Source organism: Melanaphis sacchari, unplaced genomic scaffold, assembly GCF_002803265.2.
Source record: "Melanaphis sacchari strain LSU unplaced genomic scaffold, SCAv2.0 Contig129_pilon_pilon, whole genome shotgun sequence".
In the NCBI taxonomy this organism is placed as follows: domain Eukaryota; kingdom Metazoa; phylum Arthropoda; class Insecta; order Hemiptera; family Aphididae; genus Melanaphis; species Melanaphis sacchari.
Window position 1 is genome coordinate 250,999 of NW_020270526.1, and position 16,039 is coordinate 267,037.

General features: G+C 32.4%; 2 protein-coding genes across 6 annotated transcripts in view; one reads left to right on the forward strand and one right to left on the reverse strand.

Annotated features, from left to right (window-relative positions):
• The window catches only part of LOC112591094 (ankyrin repeat domain-containing protein SOWAHB), an 88,518-nt gene that overhangs the window by 57,125 nt on the left and 15,354 nt on the right, over positions 1 to 16,039 (forward strand). The window contains exon 9 of one of the 5 annotated variants that reach the window (XM_025334752.1): positions 4,666 to 4,668. The exons of the other annotated variants lie outside the window; for them this stretch is intronic. Within the exon in view, the coding sequence (XP_025190537.1) occupies positions 4,666 to 4,668 (3 nt within the window). The remainder of the gene's footprint in view (positions 1 to 4,665; positions 4,669 to 16,039) is intronic. 5 annotated transcript variants of the gene reach the window in all.
• LOC112591096 lies at positions 11,266 to 13,234 on the reverse strand. Its single transcript, XM_025334756.1, has 2 exons — positions 12,940 to 13,234; positions 11,266 to 11,717 (listed from the first exon to the last, which is right to left on the reverse strand). Exons 1-2 carry the CDS (start codon positions 13,232 to 13,234, stop codon positions 11,266 to 11,268), a joined length of 747 nt encoding a protein of 248 aa, XP_025190541.1.

Sequence of the window (16,039 nt, forward strand, 5' to 3'; positions counted from 1 at the left end):
GGACACCTGTCCTAATAAAATTTACATTCATTTTACATAAACATTTTCGTTTTTTTTTTTTTGTTTTTTTATCACGTTATAATAACCGCGTTTAGAAAACGTATAATACACACACGCGTGTAATGTGCGTTTGTGCTTGTGTGTCTGTGTTGATATTATTATTTCGTTATAATATGTTCTCGCGAGAAATTGTTGTTGTATAACAACGGTTTATTATTATTATTATTATTATTATTATATATATATTATATACTATACGTATACATTACGCGCGTATATAGTATTATGTTTGTCGCGACTCTTCAAATGTCATCGGTAGACAGTGTACACAGCGTATAACTACTGTCTACGCTAGTATAGTATTATAGTAGTTTTTTTTATTTATTTACACGATACTTTCGGTATACCCATAATGTACGGTAGCTGCAACAGATGTCACAGTTGACATTTTCACCGATTATAAAAATGAAAAGAAAATAAACAGCAAAGTAAATTATACCCACTCGACGCGATCGAAATAAGACGTGTTCCTATGCACGAGTGTTATTGTAGCGTACATATATAGTATCTGTAGTTATATGTAGTTGTGACTTGTGTCTATTGCAACACCGTATACAGCCGAGTTAATCATGATGTGACAGTAATGATCAACAGTAAAGCCCTGGGATATTTATTTATTTTTTTTAATTTTTTTTTTTATTATTATTATTTTGATTAATTCGATGTGGCTTTATAGTGTTACATTCTAAAAGTACATAAATAATAAAATCAATAACAATAGATTTATTTCCAAATAATATTCTGTGTTGAACAAAGTTAATATAGTTTATAATATAGGTATAGATAAAATACAATAAAATAAAAAAATCAAGTAAGAGTTTGTAATATTTGCAACCCTCTAATAAGCAATAGTTTGTGATAGAAGTTTTTATTAGAAGTTCACTAATAGCTTTAAAAATGTTCCTAGAATAAAAATATTCTAATTATAATAATTATTAATTTTCCTTTTTCAATTATGTATTTTCATAGAAAATTAAAATTAAAAACACTATTATATGTATACTCGATTAAAAATAATTTAAATTCAATTTCATGGTTTCACACATCAACTAACAAACGTATATTTGAAATATTATTGAAACTAATAATAAAAAAGCCTTCCATTAAGTGCTGTCTTTTATCAGCTATAGCCATTGAAAAGTATTTTTAGAATACAATTTATTGTATTTTGATAAAACGAAAATACACAAATTTCAGTTAAAATTATTCATCAAATATGCTCTTTGTGTATAAAAATTAAAAATTTTAAAATTAAAAAAAATAAGAAATGTGACTGTAAGATGACTTAAAAATACATAATATGCAATATAGACTTTAAAAATATTTTCATAGTGTTTTAAAATACATTTTAAGCTTATTCAGCAATAAATCCAATAGTCTACAAAAAACATGCAAACGCAACGACTTTTAAGCCCTAAATTGATTTTCACTGGTATACATTATTATCATGTTGAGTCTTTACAATTCCTTTTATCGACATAATAAAACGCTCTATTGTGTAACACAGTGGAATTCGCTTTCGTTTAAAAATAAAAGAATTTTTACGTTTTAAGTGTATATAATAAATCATTCGTAATTAAGTGGTATTTGCGACTTAAGGTTTTCTACGACGCGTCCCCGCTGGAAATTCAAAAAATCCTAATCATTTTTAAATCTTCCAAAAATATTTCTATTCTTTAGATTTACATTCTGTTGTACATTATTCGTACTTAAACTTAAAATACTTTAACAGATATAAAATGTTTTTAATGTTTCTATTTGTTTTACAATAACACTGTAAAATTACACTTGTAACTAGGTGCTGTGTATAAAACTATTAAATTTTATTGTATTTCAGTATTCGTATTAAACACAATAAAACCACATAACTGAAATCTAAGTATCTCTACTATTAATTTGTACTTGTTTATTAAAACTTTATTTTGTTTTAATAGAATAATTGAATTTTGTGGCATCATATTTCAATTAGTTATTAGTTGTAACTTAATGATAGGTACCTATATATTTTAAATAATTTACGGTCGTTATTCGTAATAATTGTTGATGTTTACAAAATTAAAAAGTCCTTAATAATAAATTTATGAAAATATTCTTTGAATTATTAAAATATAATTATCATACATTACTTATAAATACAATCGTTAAATAGTTATTTGAAAATAGTAAAGCTATAATCGTTATATTGGCATGCTGATAAAATTATAAGCATTTACGCAACAGAATAGTATATATATATATATATATATATATATATATATAATAATAATTTGCTTAGATATGTTAGTTATTATTACACATATCAAATGATTACATTTTTCAATTTTAATAATGCCTATATCGAATGAAACAATAATTGAGTATCGCTCGTATAGTTTATACTACTATACATATCGTACAAATAAAACTTTTCGTTACTATTTTTTGAAACGAAACAAGTATAATTTATGCAGAATGTCGTAAATGAATTTGTCAGTTTTTTATACAGATACACACGCACGCACACAATACATTTATTTAGCATTGCCAACATTTCATGCGTATATGTATATATGAATAACCAAGCTACAATGATGGATTATAAGATAATTGCTCGGGATATAATATATAAAATTAAAAAGGAAAAAAAAAACAAAACAGTAGATGATGATATTATATAATATATTATATTCGTGTAATATTTTTTTCGAAATGTATAACTGCCCGGTCCGTCCAATTAATTTTTTTAGATGCACGGGGAAAAAAAAATAACGTATCATATAAACAATACAAACATTTATTTTCTTTCAGTTCTTATTTTTCCGCGCCCCGCCGCCGTCACCGAAACATTCGGAAAATGCGGTGGTGATCTTCTACGATGCACAACGCTTGCGCGCACGTTTAGAATACGAAATGATAAGCAAACTTACAAACGTGCGCGCGCGCGTGTGTATATTTTTTCGGTCATAATTTCTGAAGAATGTGGTTTTACAAACGCGCATACGCGGTCTTATATAAGTATAATATATAATATATATATATATATATATATATATACATATCTAGACGTAATATTTACATACCACGTCTTCAGCGTCTACACACGTAGGTTAAACTTTTTTCGGTAGGCGTCATCGTTTCTGTATAATATGGCCGAGGTAAAACAATATATATAAAATATGTTGTGCTAGTATAATTTTTTTTTATTATTATTATTATTATTATTATTTATATTTCGTTATTTTTATTTTTTTTTTTTATTTTTATGATATATGTTTCCTCGGGTTTTCTACCGTGGTGCTCACCATAATTCAGATCCACCGCACAGATATCCGCGTATAATTTATGTGTGTTCAACCAACACGGTAGCCTACGAGACATGCGTGGATATTACGGCGTGGGGCTCTTATCACGAATCGAGATTTTTCAACGTTGTTTGAAATTGGCTTCTAAACACACACACACACATACATATACGTTTATACACATACTTACATACATATGAGTTTATTATATATTATATTATTATCGTATAATATATGTACACAAGTGCGTGTGTGTGTAATAATAATAATTTTATTATTATACGACACTCGTGTATATATATACGATTATTGTGTTCGCGGCGCAAGGGATGTCCTTAATTTTTGTTCGCCCGAAATTTATGGGCTTATGACTTTTGGCGCTGTCGGTCCGGAACACGGGTGCCCGTGAAGTATACAGATAACGATATTGGCGACATGAAAAAAAAAACTTTATGTTTTCTAAAAATATCTAAGATTTTTGTATTTTATTTTTCCTACCATAATATAATAATGACGTTCCCAGAATAAATTAGAAGTCACTGGTTTTATAGTGTTTAAAAAATAAACGCAGAGGCTTTTTAAAAGCCCACATTTTATTAAAAAAAAAAAAAAATAATAATAATAATAAAATGAAACATTCCACTTTATGTTTTAACACACACATAGGAGGCGATTTCACTCTTTATTCCTAATATATTTATAGTATTTTATTATTAATATTATAAATATTTATTATGCATATTTCAATAATATTTTCATATCGAATATTCAATTTAAAACAAATACCAACACAATTGCGTATTTGGGGTATGATAAAAATACCAGCAAAATTATATATTTAGATGTAATAAACATATTTCAAAGAACGAACAATTTATTAGTTTATAAATTAAAACGTTAAAACATGTATTTTTTTACGTATAAAATATGTAGTTTAGTGTGAGCATAATTCAAAAAAGACATTTATCAAAAAGAAAAATGTATATATTTTAAAAGTTTGTATGTACATACATCATGTTATTATCATTAACCTACAATCATTATGATCTCCGTGTTTTTATAAATGTGTTTTTGTGTCTCATATTTTATATTATTTATAAAGGTATATTGTATATAATATATATGTTATTCTGTAATATAAAGTGCTACAGTTGAACGTAGTTATGGTTTTTGAACATCAAATTGCCGTATACTTAACGCAATATAATAATATCATAATATTGATGTATATTGTAATTAATTTGTATAATATATTTTGTTCCATGTGGACGACTCGGCCGTTCCCGAATGAATTCGGACATGCAACTGCGTCTGTCTACTGCAGTATGTGAGTATTAAATATCCGTTTATTATTCTTTATTATTATGACTTTTTCGTTTAATTTTTATATCAAGTACATATGATATTTTTATAAAAATACGATATTCCTATGAAATACACACGTAGGTATATACACACTGTGAGAAATTAATCAATTTAAAATACGCAATAATACCCGGCGAAAGAGTGAAAAAGAAAAATGTCTACTAGTATTTGAGTGGCGACCACCGGAACTTTGACCGACAGTTTCCTCACACACACGTACACCGACGCACTGTTGAATAATGCTAATTAAAATCGGGCTGCCATTGTTTCCAATTAATTATCATATTTGTATAATATGAGTTAAGCGTATTAAACAGTTTAATGCGATACATCGTGCAGGTATATAATATACAGTCGTAGCGTGCGTGAGTTTGGAGGAGGGAAAGGGTTTGATTATCATATATACCGTGTCAGGACGTGTTACAGTTTATGGGTTGTTTTCGTAGAAGTGCAAGCGCAGACTTGTAAAGTTATTGGCCTAATGTAAAACACCCCCGCCACCGACATCCGGGTTCATGGCTTTATCCGGCACGTGTTTTGTGGTCAGTGTAAAATAATAAATATTTAAAAATGCATATTTCGATAATATTCACACCAACCATATTATAAAGTGTTAAGCGTACAATACCTATAATCTATATGCATGTTATATGTAGATTGGTATACGTATATTATACATGTGGTATCAGAGCTGGCCCAATGTTATTGATTGTTAGCGCGTGGAGGTGGTTAAAACTCACCTATTGCAGCGTGTCTAAATATGTTTTAAAAAAAAAAAAAGGAATTTAGAATAAAATTCTCGAAAAAATTATTTTTAATCGATTTTCTATTAAGCGGTTATATGCGTGACGTATATTTATGTCTGTCTAATGTACATTATATTTTATGTTTATTTAGTTCACAAACGTAAAAGTCGTTCACAAAAAAATTGTTTAGAAAAAAATCATTTTTATTAGTTTATGTGGTTTTTTATAATATTTTAAAGTATTGTTTGTTAATATAAGCTAAACCAGCTACTTAGCGTTATACATTTATTTTAGTTAAAATTTGATCGATCTTTTGTATATTATAATATTAATTAATATTAATATTTTATTTTATTTTTTATTCGTAGTTTTTTACGCATAAGAAATAATATTGTTTTTGTTGGTTTTTCCTCATATTACGTCTCACTAATTTTATTAATAGAATTCGAGTTTAATGTCCATTAAAAATTATTGTTTCACCCTCGGCAGTTTTTTACATCATGATATAATATGTAATTAAAATGTGTTCTCCAAAATACACAGTTTGTGCGATATTTTTTTACTATAATTTCCGGCAACTTAACAGTAAACCTTTATATATGTGTGTGTATCATATCGTCATGACGTCATATATACCTATGCATGACGTATATTACAATTTTATATTTTAAATAATTGAGGAACTTAAAACAAGTTTATGAAGAATAGGTATGTGTTTTAATATATTCAGGAATGTTTTTCCAAACAAAAATGCAACAAACCTAAAGAAAAATAATATTCTGATGAACCTATATTTTCAATGTCACAATTCGTTATTATTGTTTAAACTCATTGTAGTGTCTACAACAAAATATAATGGTGATATACTGATATCCAATATGATATATTATTTTAATTTTTTTAATAAATCAATGCCGTCATAATATATTATATTATTACTAGACCAAAACTTAAGTTCATACTTAGGTAGGTTTATACGGATATGCATATTTCCGAGAGAAAAGATATTCTGATTAATATAATCATAATGGTATGTGTGTATATATAAGTAAAATTATAATAATAATAGCTGTATGTACAGTAATACACCAGACGAGAGGTAGTATTTAGTATGCATGCCGCCGCCACCGCAGTAGTCGTTGTTATAAATTCCAAAGTTTCCACCGGTAATTGTCTCTAATATATCCCCCGGAGTAACCTATACATACACCTAATATATTGCATAGGATGCATTATCACCTGTTTTTTTTTTCTACCCCACCGCACATTATATGATAAAATCACCTGTTACTACAATTAAAGTCAAATTCGATAACTCGTTATTAAAAGTCATTAAGCGGACGGTTTGCATTTGCTCCAACGGCCGCGCAGGTGTCTTGAGCTCTCTCTCGTTCAAACAAACAACCACAAAAAACAAAAACCGAAAATGACCACTTGTAATAATTATATACTACCTACCCACACATTCGACCCATTTATCTTTTGTGTAAATCACCGTGTTTAACCTTATGACAATATTTGATTTTTTTTCGTGCTAAAAAATTACTGTAAGTACATACAATTATTATTAAATTGTTGTTTATTAGGTCGTATATTTTTATTTTTTTTGTGCTTTACGTTCACACCTTATCTTTTCTGTTGCAATTCTGTATACGGTACAATCGTTTTGACGTTATTCACATCCGTAACGTGTTTATTATTAATTTTTAAAAATCAAACGTTATTTTTTTCAATTTTTTTTACAATGCACCCGTATATTATGTTTAATTTGTATGCGAAACCTATACATTTCTTCTGTGTATTCGATATTGGAATCGTTAACCCGTACAGTTAGTACTCAGGAGTGATTCTCGATTATTTTACAGTACCTTTAACCAAAAAAAACGTCACGACAACAAAACGATACTTTTCCGAAGGACGCAAAAGCACCTGTCTACCGTCAGTGCCTGTATAATAGTAGCAAAGTGTATAAATATGTAGAATGTAGATGTTAGTGCAAAAATTAAAATACTGTTTTTGATTAATATTATTTACTGCCAATATGACCGTGGCGTTTATAGCAAATGGTAGTTTATAATATGAACGAGTAACGACAGGAAATAAAATCATATTTATTCATTGTGAATGCTGTTGTATGTACTATGTACACGAGTTGTTCCTTTACGACTGTGTCATGTATATATAAGTATAATATTTATGTATACATTTCAAAAATCGTAAAAACGATTGACTTCATTTCGGCTTGTACATATCAAAGTTATGTAAATGTTTTCTACATATCTGTTATATTGGTCGTTGTTAAACATGAGTTGTATAATCGTTCATATTTTCCCAATGTACTTAGAATTTTTTTAATTGTCCCGTAAGTTTATTACTTATTTTGCAACGTCAAACTATTGGGTTTTATTCACCGTCTTGCGCGTGAAAAATTATTAAAACGCATTTTGAAACACGTATAACTTATAAGTTATAAGTTTATAGTTGTTATAACTTAGAAGCGTTCGATGTAAATACCTGAAAAATATTTCAAAATAAATTAGCAGTGCGCGCATATTTTATAGCTTAATGTTCTAATTTATATGTGCAGTATACACTTATGTAAGAAAAACACATGTCGTTAAATTAAGAAATGCAAAAAAACAAAAACATCTGTCAAAAGACATAACTATTCCACTCAAGTTTTAAATAATATTATCTGGTTTAATAAAGTATACATAATATAATAAAGTGATCCGTCATATGCGCTATCGTTACTTAAACATGCATTATGGTTTTGATTTGCGTATGTATTTACTACGGGGCACGGGCCATAGTTTGTGTTACTTTTCGGCAGAACGAAACGTTTTGTATAGGTAACATTACCTATCAATTATTACTATTATTATTGAGCACAGCCGCGCTTGGACACAACAACGTATTTTCACCGCGAATACAAATTAAATTCTACTTACGTTTGCGAAAACTGTTTTCTCTCGACAAAGGCTTTATATAATAATATATTATTATAATAAGTACGTATTATACACGTAGGTACATTGTGCGCCCTGCGCGTCGTCGTCCTTTGTGAATTACTCGCCGCAATTGTACGCGGTAAACATTTCGAATTTTCGATTCGCATCTCGTGCAGGCTCTCGGCGGCTTCCGCTAAATATTAGTGTACACACGCGGATTATATATACAAATACAATGATATAGTATTATTATTATTATTATGTACAGCGCAGCAGCATGAATAATAATAATAGTAATAATAACGTATACCTACCCGGTGTGTAATCTTATTATTACTATTATACTTCTACCGAATCGTTGACGAATTTTGAATAACCGCGTCTAAGTGTGCCGCGGTCGCTTTCATGTTCCCGAGACGATCGGGTGTGCGCACAATATAACAGTCGGCGCATCGTACACACCGCGGTCGTAGGTATACGATATAGTATTATTATATATACTGTGCGTATATTATTGTGTGATCGACAACAACACACCCACGCACCGCTGCAGTGTCTCGTACGAATTGTAATCCCGTTTAAACCGCGACCGCACGTTACTGTAGCAGCAGCAGCAGCAGCAGCAGCAGCAGCATCTACTCGTACCTATACATTTAAGTCGTATACAGTAGCATGTGCGCGTATACATGTGTTTATATCGTTTTCGGCGTACATTTGAAGATCGTCGCGCCGATATCATCCCCCATTCATATACACAATATTATAACAACTCGTCGTCGCCCATTGTCGGCGCTATGCGATATCGTATACGTATCTGCAGTTTTTAGCCGCGACACGCTTTTGTGTTCCGCAAACGCGGTGCGTGTGTGCACCGAAATCCGCTACCGCGAATGGAAAAACAAAACCAAAAAAAAATACGACGACCCCTCGTCCCAGCTCTTATTTTCTTTTTCCGCGCCGAGTGTCATCGCGCACACGGGGCGCTGAACTCCAATGGCACCGCCACGAGGAAACGAAACCGACAAAGGTCGGTTATATATTAAACCGTAAGTGTGTTCGTGTCTATATATATATATATATATATATATATATATATAGGGCGCATCGTGGCGCGTTGTGATTTTGCGTTCGTCTTTGAGAATTCTCCGTTTCGTTAAAATGGTATAAAATCCGCTTAAAAAATTATGTCCGTCGTTTATTGTGTCTGTATGACATGTACACTATCGTCTCTCGTGTCTGTGTGCGAGTGAGTGTACCTATTATATACATTATTATGTATAAATATATATATATACGTGATCCGATGCTGCGCCACAACGAGACCAGTTTGCGGAGGAAGCAATAAACCACCGCGCGTTCAGCCGGTTATCTCTCGGCAGTCAGCACTCTATTGTATATATTATATACCTGTATATTATAATGTACGTTGACGCACACACGTTTATATATATGTGCGTACTTACGACCGACCGTCCGCGGGGATAAAAATCGTACAGATTTATCGGGCCCGGTTCGTACAGGTACACAGGGAGGGCCGCACTCGATTTATTGAGATCCGTTCGGGTCTTCGGGAGGTCTGCGCGAATTGTGTGCGGCTGTGTATACGCTATACGGGTATATTGTGTATGTGTGTGTGTGTGTGTGCACTAGTCGTAACTTTTGTGAATCGAAATTCAACACCGAAAATTTACCACCTCGTCGTCGTCTAAATTAAACCGTATAAATTACGTTTTTTCCCCTCTCGTGTAATGTACAATGTACATAAATGTATTTATATATATTCTAAATGTTAAACCGTATTGGAAATCGTAGGTATCTATACCGTGTAGTATTGGAATCACGGACGGATAAAATATAAATAAATCGTGTGTATTTTAAGTCTGATATTATATAAACTAAAAAAAAAAAAATTAAAAAAAAAATGGTAAATGAATGGTTCATGAAGCAGTTTTTTTTTTAATTCACGCTATATTATACATTGAATGATCATCTATACAGTTCGATTTGAATACATATATCTTTTCAGTGCGTGCACGCGTTTAAAATACATAATACGTGTGACAACGTTTTATAGTATTTGATAAAATACGATTGGTAATATTATTATCTAAAAACGTGTCGTCCTGCAGCTGACTTTAATTGAATTTTCTACGTAGTCGTATTTTGCGTGTCGTGTGTTGCTAAGACGTTTTAATTATTCGAAAATATTTTATTGCTCGGCATGTAGTATAGCGTATGTTACACTACGGCTGTTATACCCGCGTGTATGACTTGTTGCTTAGTGCATTTAATTGCACTCGCTCTGCAGAGAAAACTAGTTACGTAATATAAATTGCATTTTAGGGGATATTAACGGCGTGCAATTTGCTACAGATGATAGCCTTGTGATTTACTGGTCGTGCTTAATTGTGCGGGTGAAAAGCACACGATGCAAATGCACATTCTGACCGCAACAGTGCAGCCATAATATAATATACAACAGGAAGCAATGTTGGGTGCCATAATTTGTACGTCTATTACATTTTAGGGGTGTAAGAATTTAACACTATGTATTGCGCGTTATGTGCATAATGCACACAATTTATTGTACACGTTTAAGGGGCGTTGCAGTAAATTTAGTATTTCGAATTTCATTTTAAAATGTCAAATAAATCTCAAAGTAACTCGATTTCCTATTTTCCCGTTTAATATATGCATCGTGTTTCTCTGCTTCCCATCACGCTAATTTTAGGCCATATTGCACAACATGCAATATACATATTATTATTATTATTATTATTATTATTATCTATATATTATTTGTATTATCACATATTGTTATAACTAGAATTTAGAACTGAAAATCATTATTCAAGTGAATATTTATGTTGCGTGTTCAATTTTTCTTGTACATTTAATCAATTTATTACTGTTCGGTATTTTATAATCGTGAGCTCTTGGCGTTTTATTTGACTCAAGCAATTTTGCTGGTGTCGGTCCTATAAGTTTTAAATTCGGATGGCTTGTATGATATGAGGTTGTATAAGTGGTGTGACTTGTAATGGGCATTGCGGACCTTATCGATTCGTTGACAAAAGCACGTCTAGGGCAGATATCAGCCTTTGCTTTGGAGTCAAAATTACACGGTGGTGGTTTGTAACTCGCTCGGTGCACTGATGTCGTTTCCATCGGTACCGATGATACTATGTAAGAACTCGAAGGGCGTCGCCAAAGTTTCATCATAACAGGATGGCGGTACGCATTACCGGTAGATGTTTCCACTTCCATTGGAACGTGTTTTAGCGACCGTCGGACTGGAGGTGTGACCGGTCGAGCTGTAAAAAATAATATTTTTAACGATTTATTAGTGACATAATTACACATATAATTATTATAACACTGTAAAAGTTCGTTGTTGTCGCATCTCTGTCCATGTACCTAGTATTATACTGTAATATATTGTTATTACGCTCAATTTTATGACTTGATCATATGCAAGAATAAACATCTGTATTGTACTTATATTATAGGTTTAAATATCAGCCTATCACTATTTAATAATATATAAGTCTTCTGTTTACTAAATTTGTAATTTTTAGAATTCATAGTACGTTTTATGTATTGGGAGATCGCACATTTTCGGGTATTTTAAGGTTTTTAAGGAAAGATGTACTCGTGATTTTTTTTTTTTTTTGTCTTATAGAACCTTCCTTTATCTATTGTTTAATGTTAAGTTTAAAAATAAATTTTACTCAGTAAATATTTTGTAGCAATATTGAAACCGTGTGCTCAAATCACTATTTTTCTCATTATTGCATGTACCTACTTATAATATATAATTATAGTTAAACGCGAGTGACAAATAGAATGAATAATATTTTATATACCAATTTTAACGCTGTTCAAAATGATCATAAAATTTTTAATTATTTACATATCTTGTATATTAATATAAAATGTAATTTTTTATGTATGTAACGTATAAACGCTCCGCATCCGAATTTAATACAATCACCTGGTTCTGAAATTTGTTATATAGGTATTCTTATACCCGAAGATTTGTACTTCGAAGCCAATTTTTTTAAATTTTGCATTATAATGAATGGCTCACACTGTAGGATATTTATTAGTCCACAAAAAACGAATAATTTTTTTGTTTGTATTATGGGTTGCTATTAGTCTTATTTATAATTTTAGACCCGTATTTTATATTTAATCAAAACTACCCAAATAACTGTGTTAAAGATATGCACAAGCATGTAAATTACATTAAATGTAATTTAAGACAAAGTAAATCCACTGACATTTAAGTTGTCACAGCAACGCTGTGGTAGTGCAGAAACGGATATTATAGTACTACTGAAGTAAAATATATATTAACTTTGTTTATGTCAAAGATTAGAGTTAATGCGTTTTTTTGCGAATTGTAAATAATACTATATAATATGTATCTAATGAATGTATAAAACTAATGACCGCTTGTTTCCTAAGTTCTCTGTATGGAAGCAGAAGGGGAGGAGGGTCAAATACACGGTTTCTACTGAGTGCAATTATTACCGCGGTGCAGTCCTTCTTTTACCGGGTAATGCATTTTGTACGACGTATAGTTAAAACGGTCAATACCGTCTCCGTCCAGGAATCCGTGGTCTTGAGGTGGTTTCAACTTAATCGGTTTCTGAGGATCTCTTACCCGATATGCTTCCCGGTGTGCAGTGATGACGACCGAAGGAGCGAGCGTCCTTTTCACGGGAGTCCGGCAGCGGCGCACCGGCAATGGGAGGGGAATTGGCCGGTAGGAAGCACTGTACACAGTCAACTGTTCCATGACCGCACTGACCCCGTTCGGTGCCATAATTTTCAAACGATATTCTTTAAGATGCAGTTAGAACATTCATGTAATGACTTTATATTTTACGGATAGGTCTAAGTTTCTCTAAGGTAACAATAATATTGTGATATTATTATGCGAGTATACTTACTTGCTGTCAACTAGTTTACTATCGCCGAGGTAACCACGTTACAAAAACTTCTGCAAAAAACTCGTTGAAAAACGTTCATCAGTGATATCCATGAGATATAAATAATTGTAGATAACAAATTTGGTGCTTCGTTTTGCATAGGTACGCACACGCACGAGTAGCTTGATTAACCGTAAATAGCTTATGACAAAAATGTCGATGCATAATATATCATAAATAGATATTAAAAATATGCCTCAAATAATAATTTAAAATGCATTTCTTTAAGTTTACAAGTTAACTGTATATTTTATGACGTGATCTCTTTCTTCGCTTTATCCAAAGAAAAATACATGTGCTCTATGGTCGTATGAAAAAAAATGTTAAAATAATACATTTTTTTATACTTTTAAATTAATCTTTTTTTGTACGAGTATACCTTCACGCTATAAACACGAAAATAAGGCAGGCAGACATACACACATCATGTATTTGCTCGGGTCAGCCACACCCGTGTGCGCGTGATAACATTATAATATATTAATATGAATGCATAATACACATATCATAGATCGCTGCAAACCCCCGTGTAACATTACGTATTATTATCTTCGTAATTATTATTAAATAGTTGCTTTGAGCGCTTGCGAAGACGTGGATAAGATTGTAAGTACGCGACTACCAGCTCGACGGCGGCGATCACACTATATGTGGATACTGGATAGGTACTCGCACGAGTTGTGCTGCCACCGGCGTGTATTCTACTGCAAAGCGATAATAATAATATTACTATTATTATTATTATTATTATTATAACACAATGCGATGCAGATAGTGCGCGCGAGATAAGAAGATCTGCAGCAGCGAAAGAAACTATTTAGAAAACTCACCGCCGACCGTACAACAATATAAATATAATAACGTATATATATATAATATATATATGTATAATATAGTGGCTGTTTGCGTGCTGGTACACGTGTTAAGTCGAGAACGGGCTTCGCATAATATAATATGTAGTATTTACCTATATATATATATAAATATAATATATACATTTATTTATCTTATATATGTATACATTATATGGGGTCAAATGTCACGCCGCGTGTTCCTCGCGCGCGTTCATTGTAGAATAATAGTAATACAGGTAATTTATCGATGTACGGTATATAGTAAATTGCTACGGCGTACAAATATGCACTATTATCGTGTATATACGCTACACGTGTACTTTTTATATAAAGACTTCTGTGTACGGCCGGAAGAAATAGAGTCGTTTTGCGCGAGGCGAACAATGGTCGTAGGCACTCGCGCGGGAAAGTCTTAGGACTGGACGCGGCTTAGCCCGTGGAACATATACACGACGGCGGCGGCGGCGCGAGTTTGCCTATATTATTATTCGCACAGTACCTATACGTACGATTTACAAAAATAATAATATTATACTAATAGACGCGATCGTCGTAAACGACATCCGACGGCTGCTTGCAGAGTATATTATTATCACTGCAGTATGGTCTGGTTACCGTCACGTCGTACAAGCGCGACGACGATGATACGTTTTCCGGCACCGGAACCAGCTATATACACCCCGCAGAGGGCCGAAAAACGTTTTTATTTTATTTTTTTTTCTCCTACTGCTCTCGTTTCCCCGAATCACACGTGCGTCCGACCTTTTAGCGTTGACAACCCGACCGCGATTTATCGTCTCGTTCAGAGAGGAGTCCAATTGCACGGCAGACAACCGATTATATTTTATGTGTACGCTCGTCTAAACATTTGGCGTTCCAGGTCAGCGTATCGTTTAGTCAGCCCGTGCAGTAAATATACATACATAGCTATATTATAAGATATCGCTTCAGTGTGCAACGACGTATGCGCAATGGCCGACAACAGTACCAGTATCCTTCCGCGAACCCGGCGTGGCAATATGGTCTCGGGCGGATGCGTTGAAGCATCGGGCAAGAAACATATTGAGCAAAAAAAAAAAAAAAATTTGACTCGGGGTACACACGTTTTTCTTCTTGATTTATACTCGTCCTCGGGGAGCCAGCCAACAACCCCCTATCTCACCACGTGTCCTTCGAAAGTCCCATACAACCGAAATGGGCGCGTTTAAATTACATTTTATTATATACGCGCGGCCGCAATGCGATCGGTGTGTCGAAATTTAAGTGTCTCGAACTAGCCGTTTTTGTACGTATTAGATTACCTATCTATGTAGGTCGCCTTCTGTTTTTTGAATCATTTCTGTTTTTGGAGAGTTGAACGCTCCGAGAAACGCGCGGTGACATCTCACAATTCACACACTATACACATAATATATTTTGTATACTACAAGTAGGTATACAAAGTCAAGTTTCGCGACTATACTTTTTTTTTCTAAATTAACGATCCGTGTAATGTGTGCATATTTCTGATAGCGTAACACAATAATAAAATGCAGCACAATCGTATGTAAATATCGAATATACATAGGTAAACACATGCGGTGTATATGAATTGTGCAGCATTATCGTATACATTTCATCATTTAATATATATAATATATACATATACATTTGTAAAATTGATATTTCCCAACGACGTTATTATTATAAATTATCATATAAACGACCAGTTAAGTAACTGTATACACTATATGTGTGTGTGTGTGTGTGTGTGTAGACCTAGTGTGTGTGTGTGTGTGTGTGTGT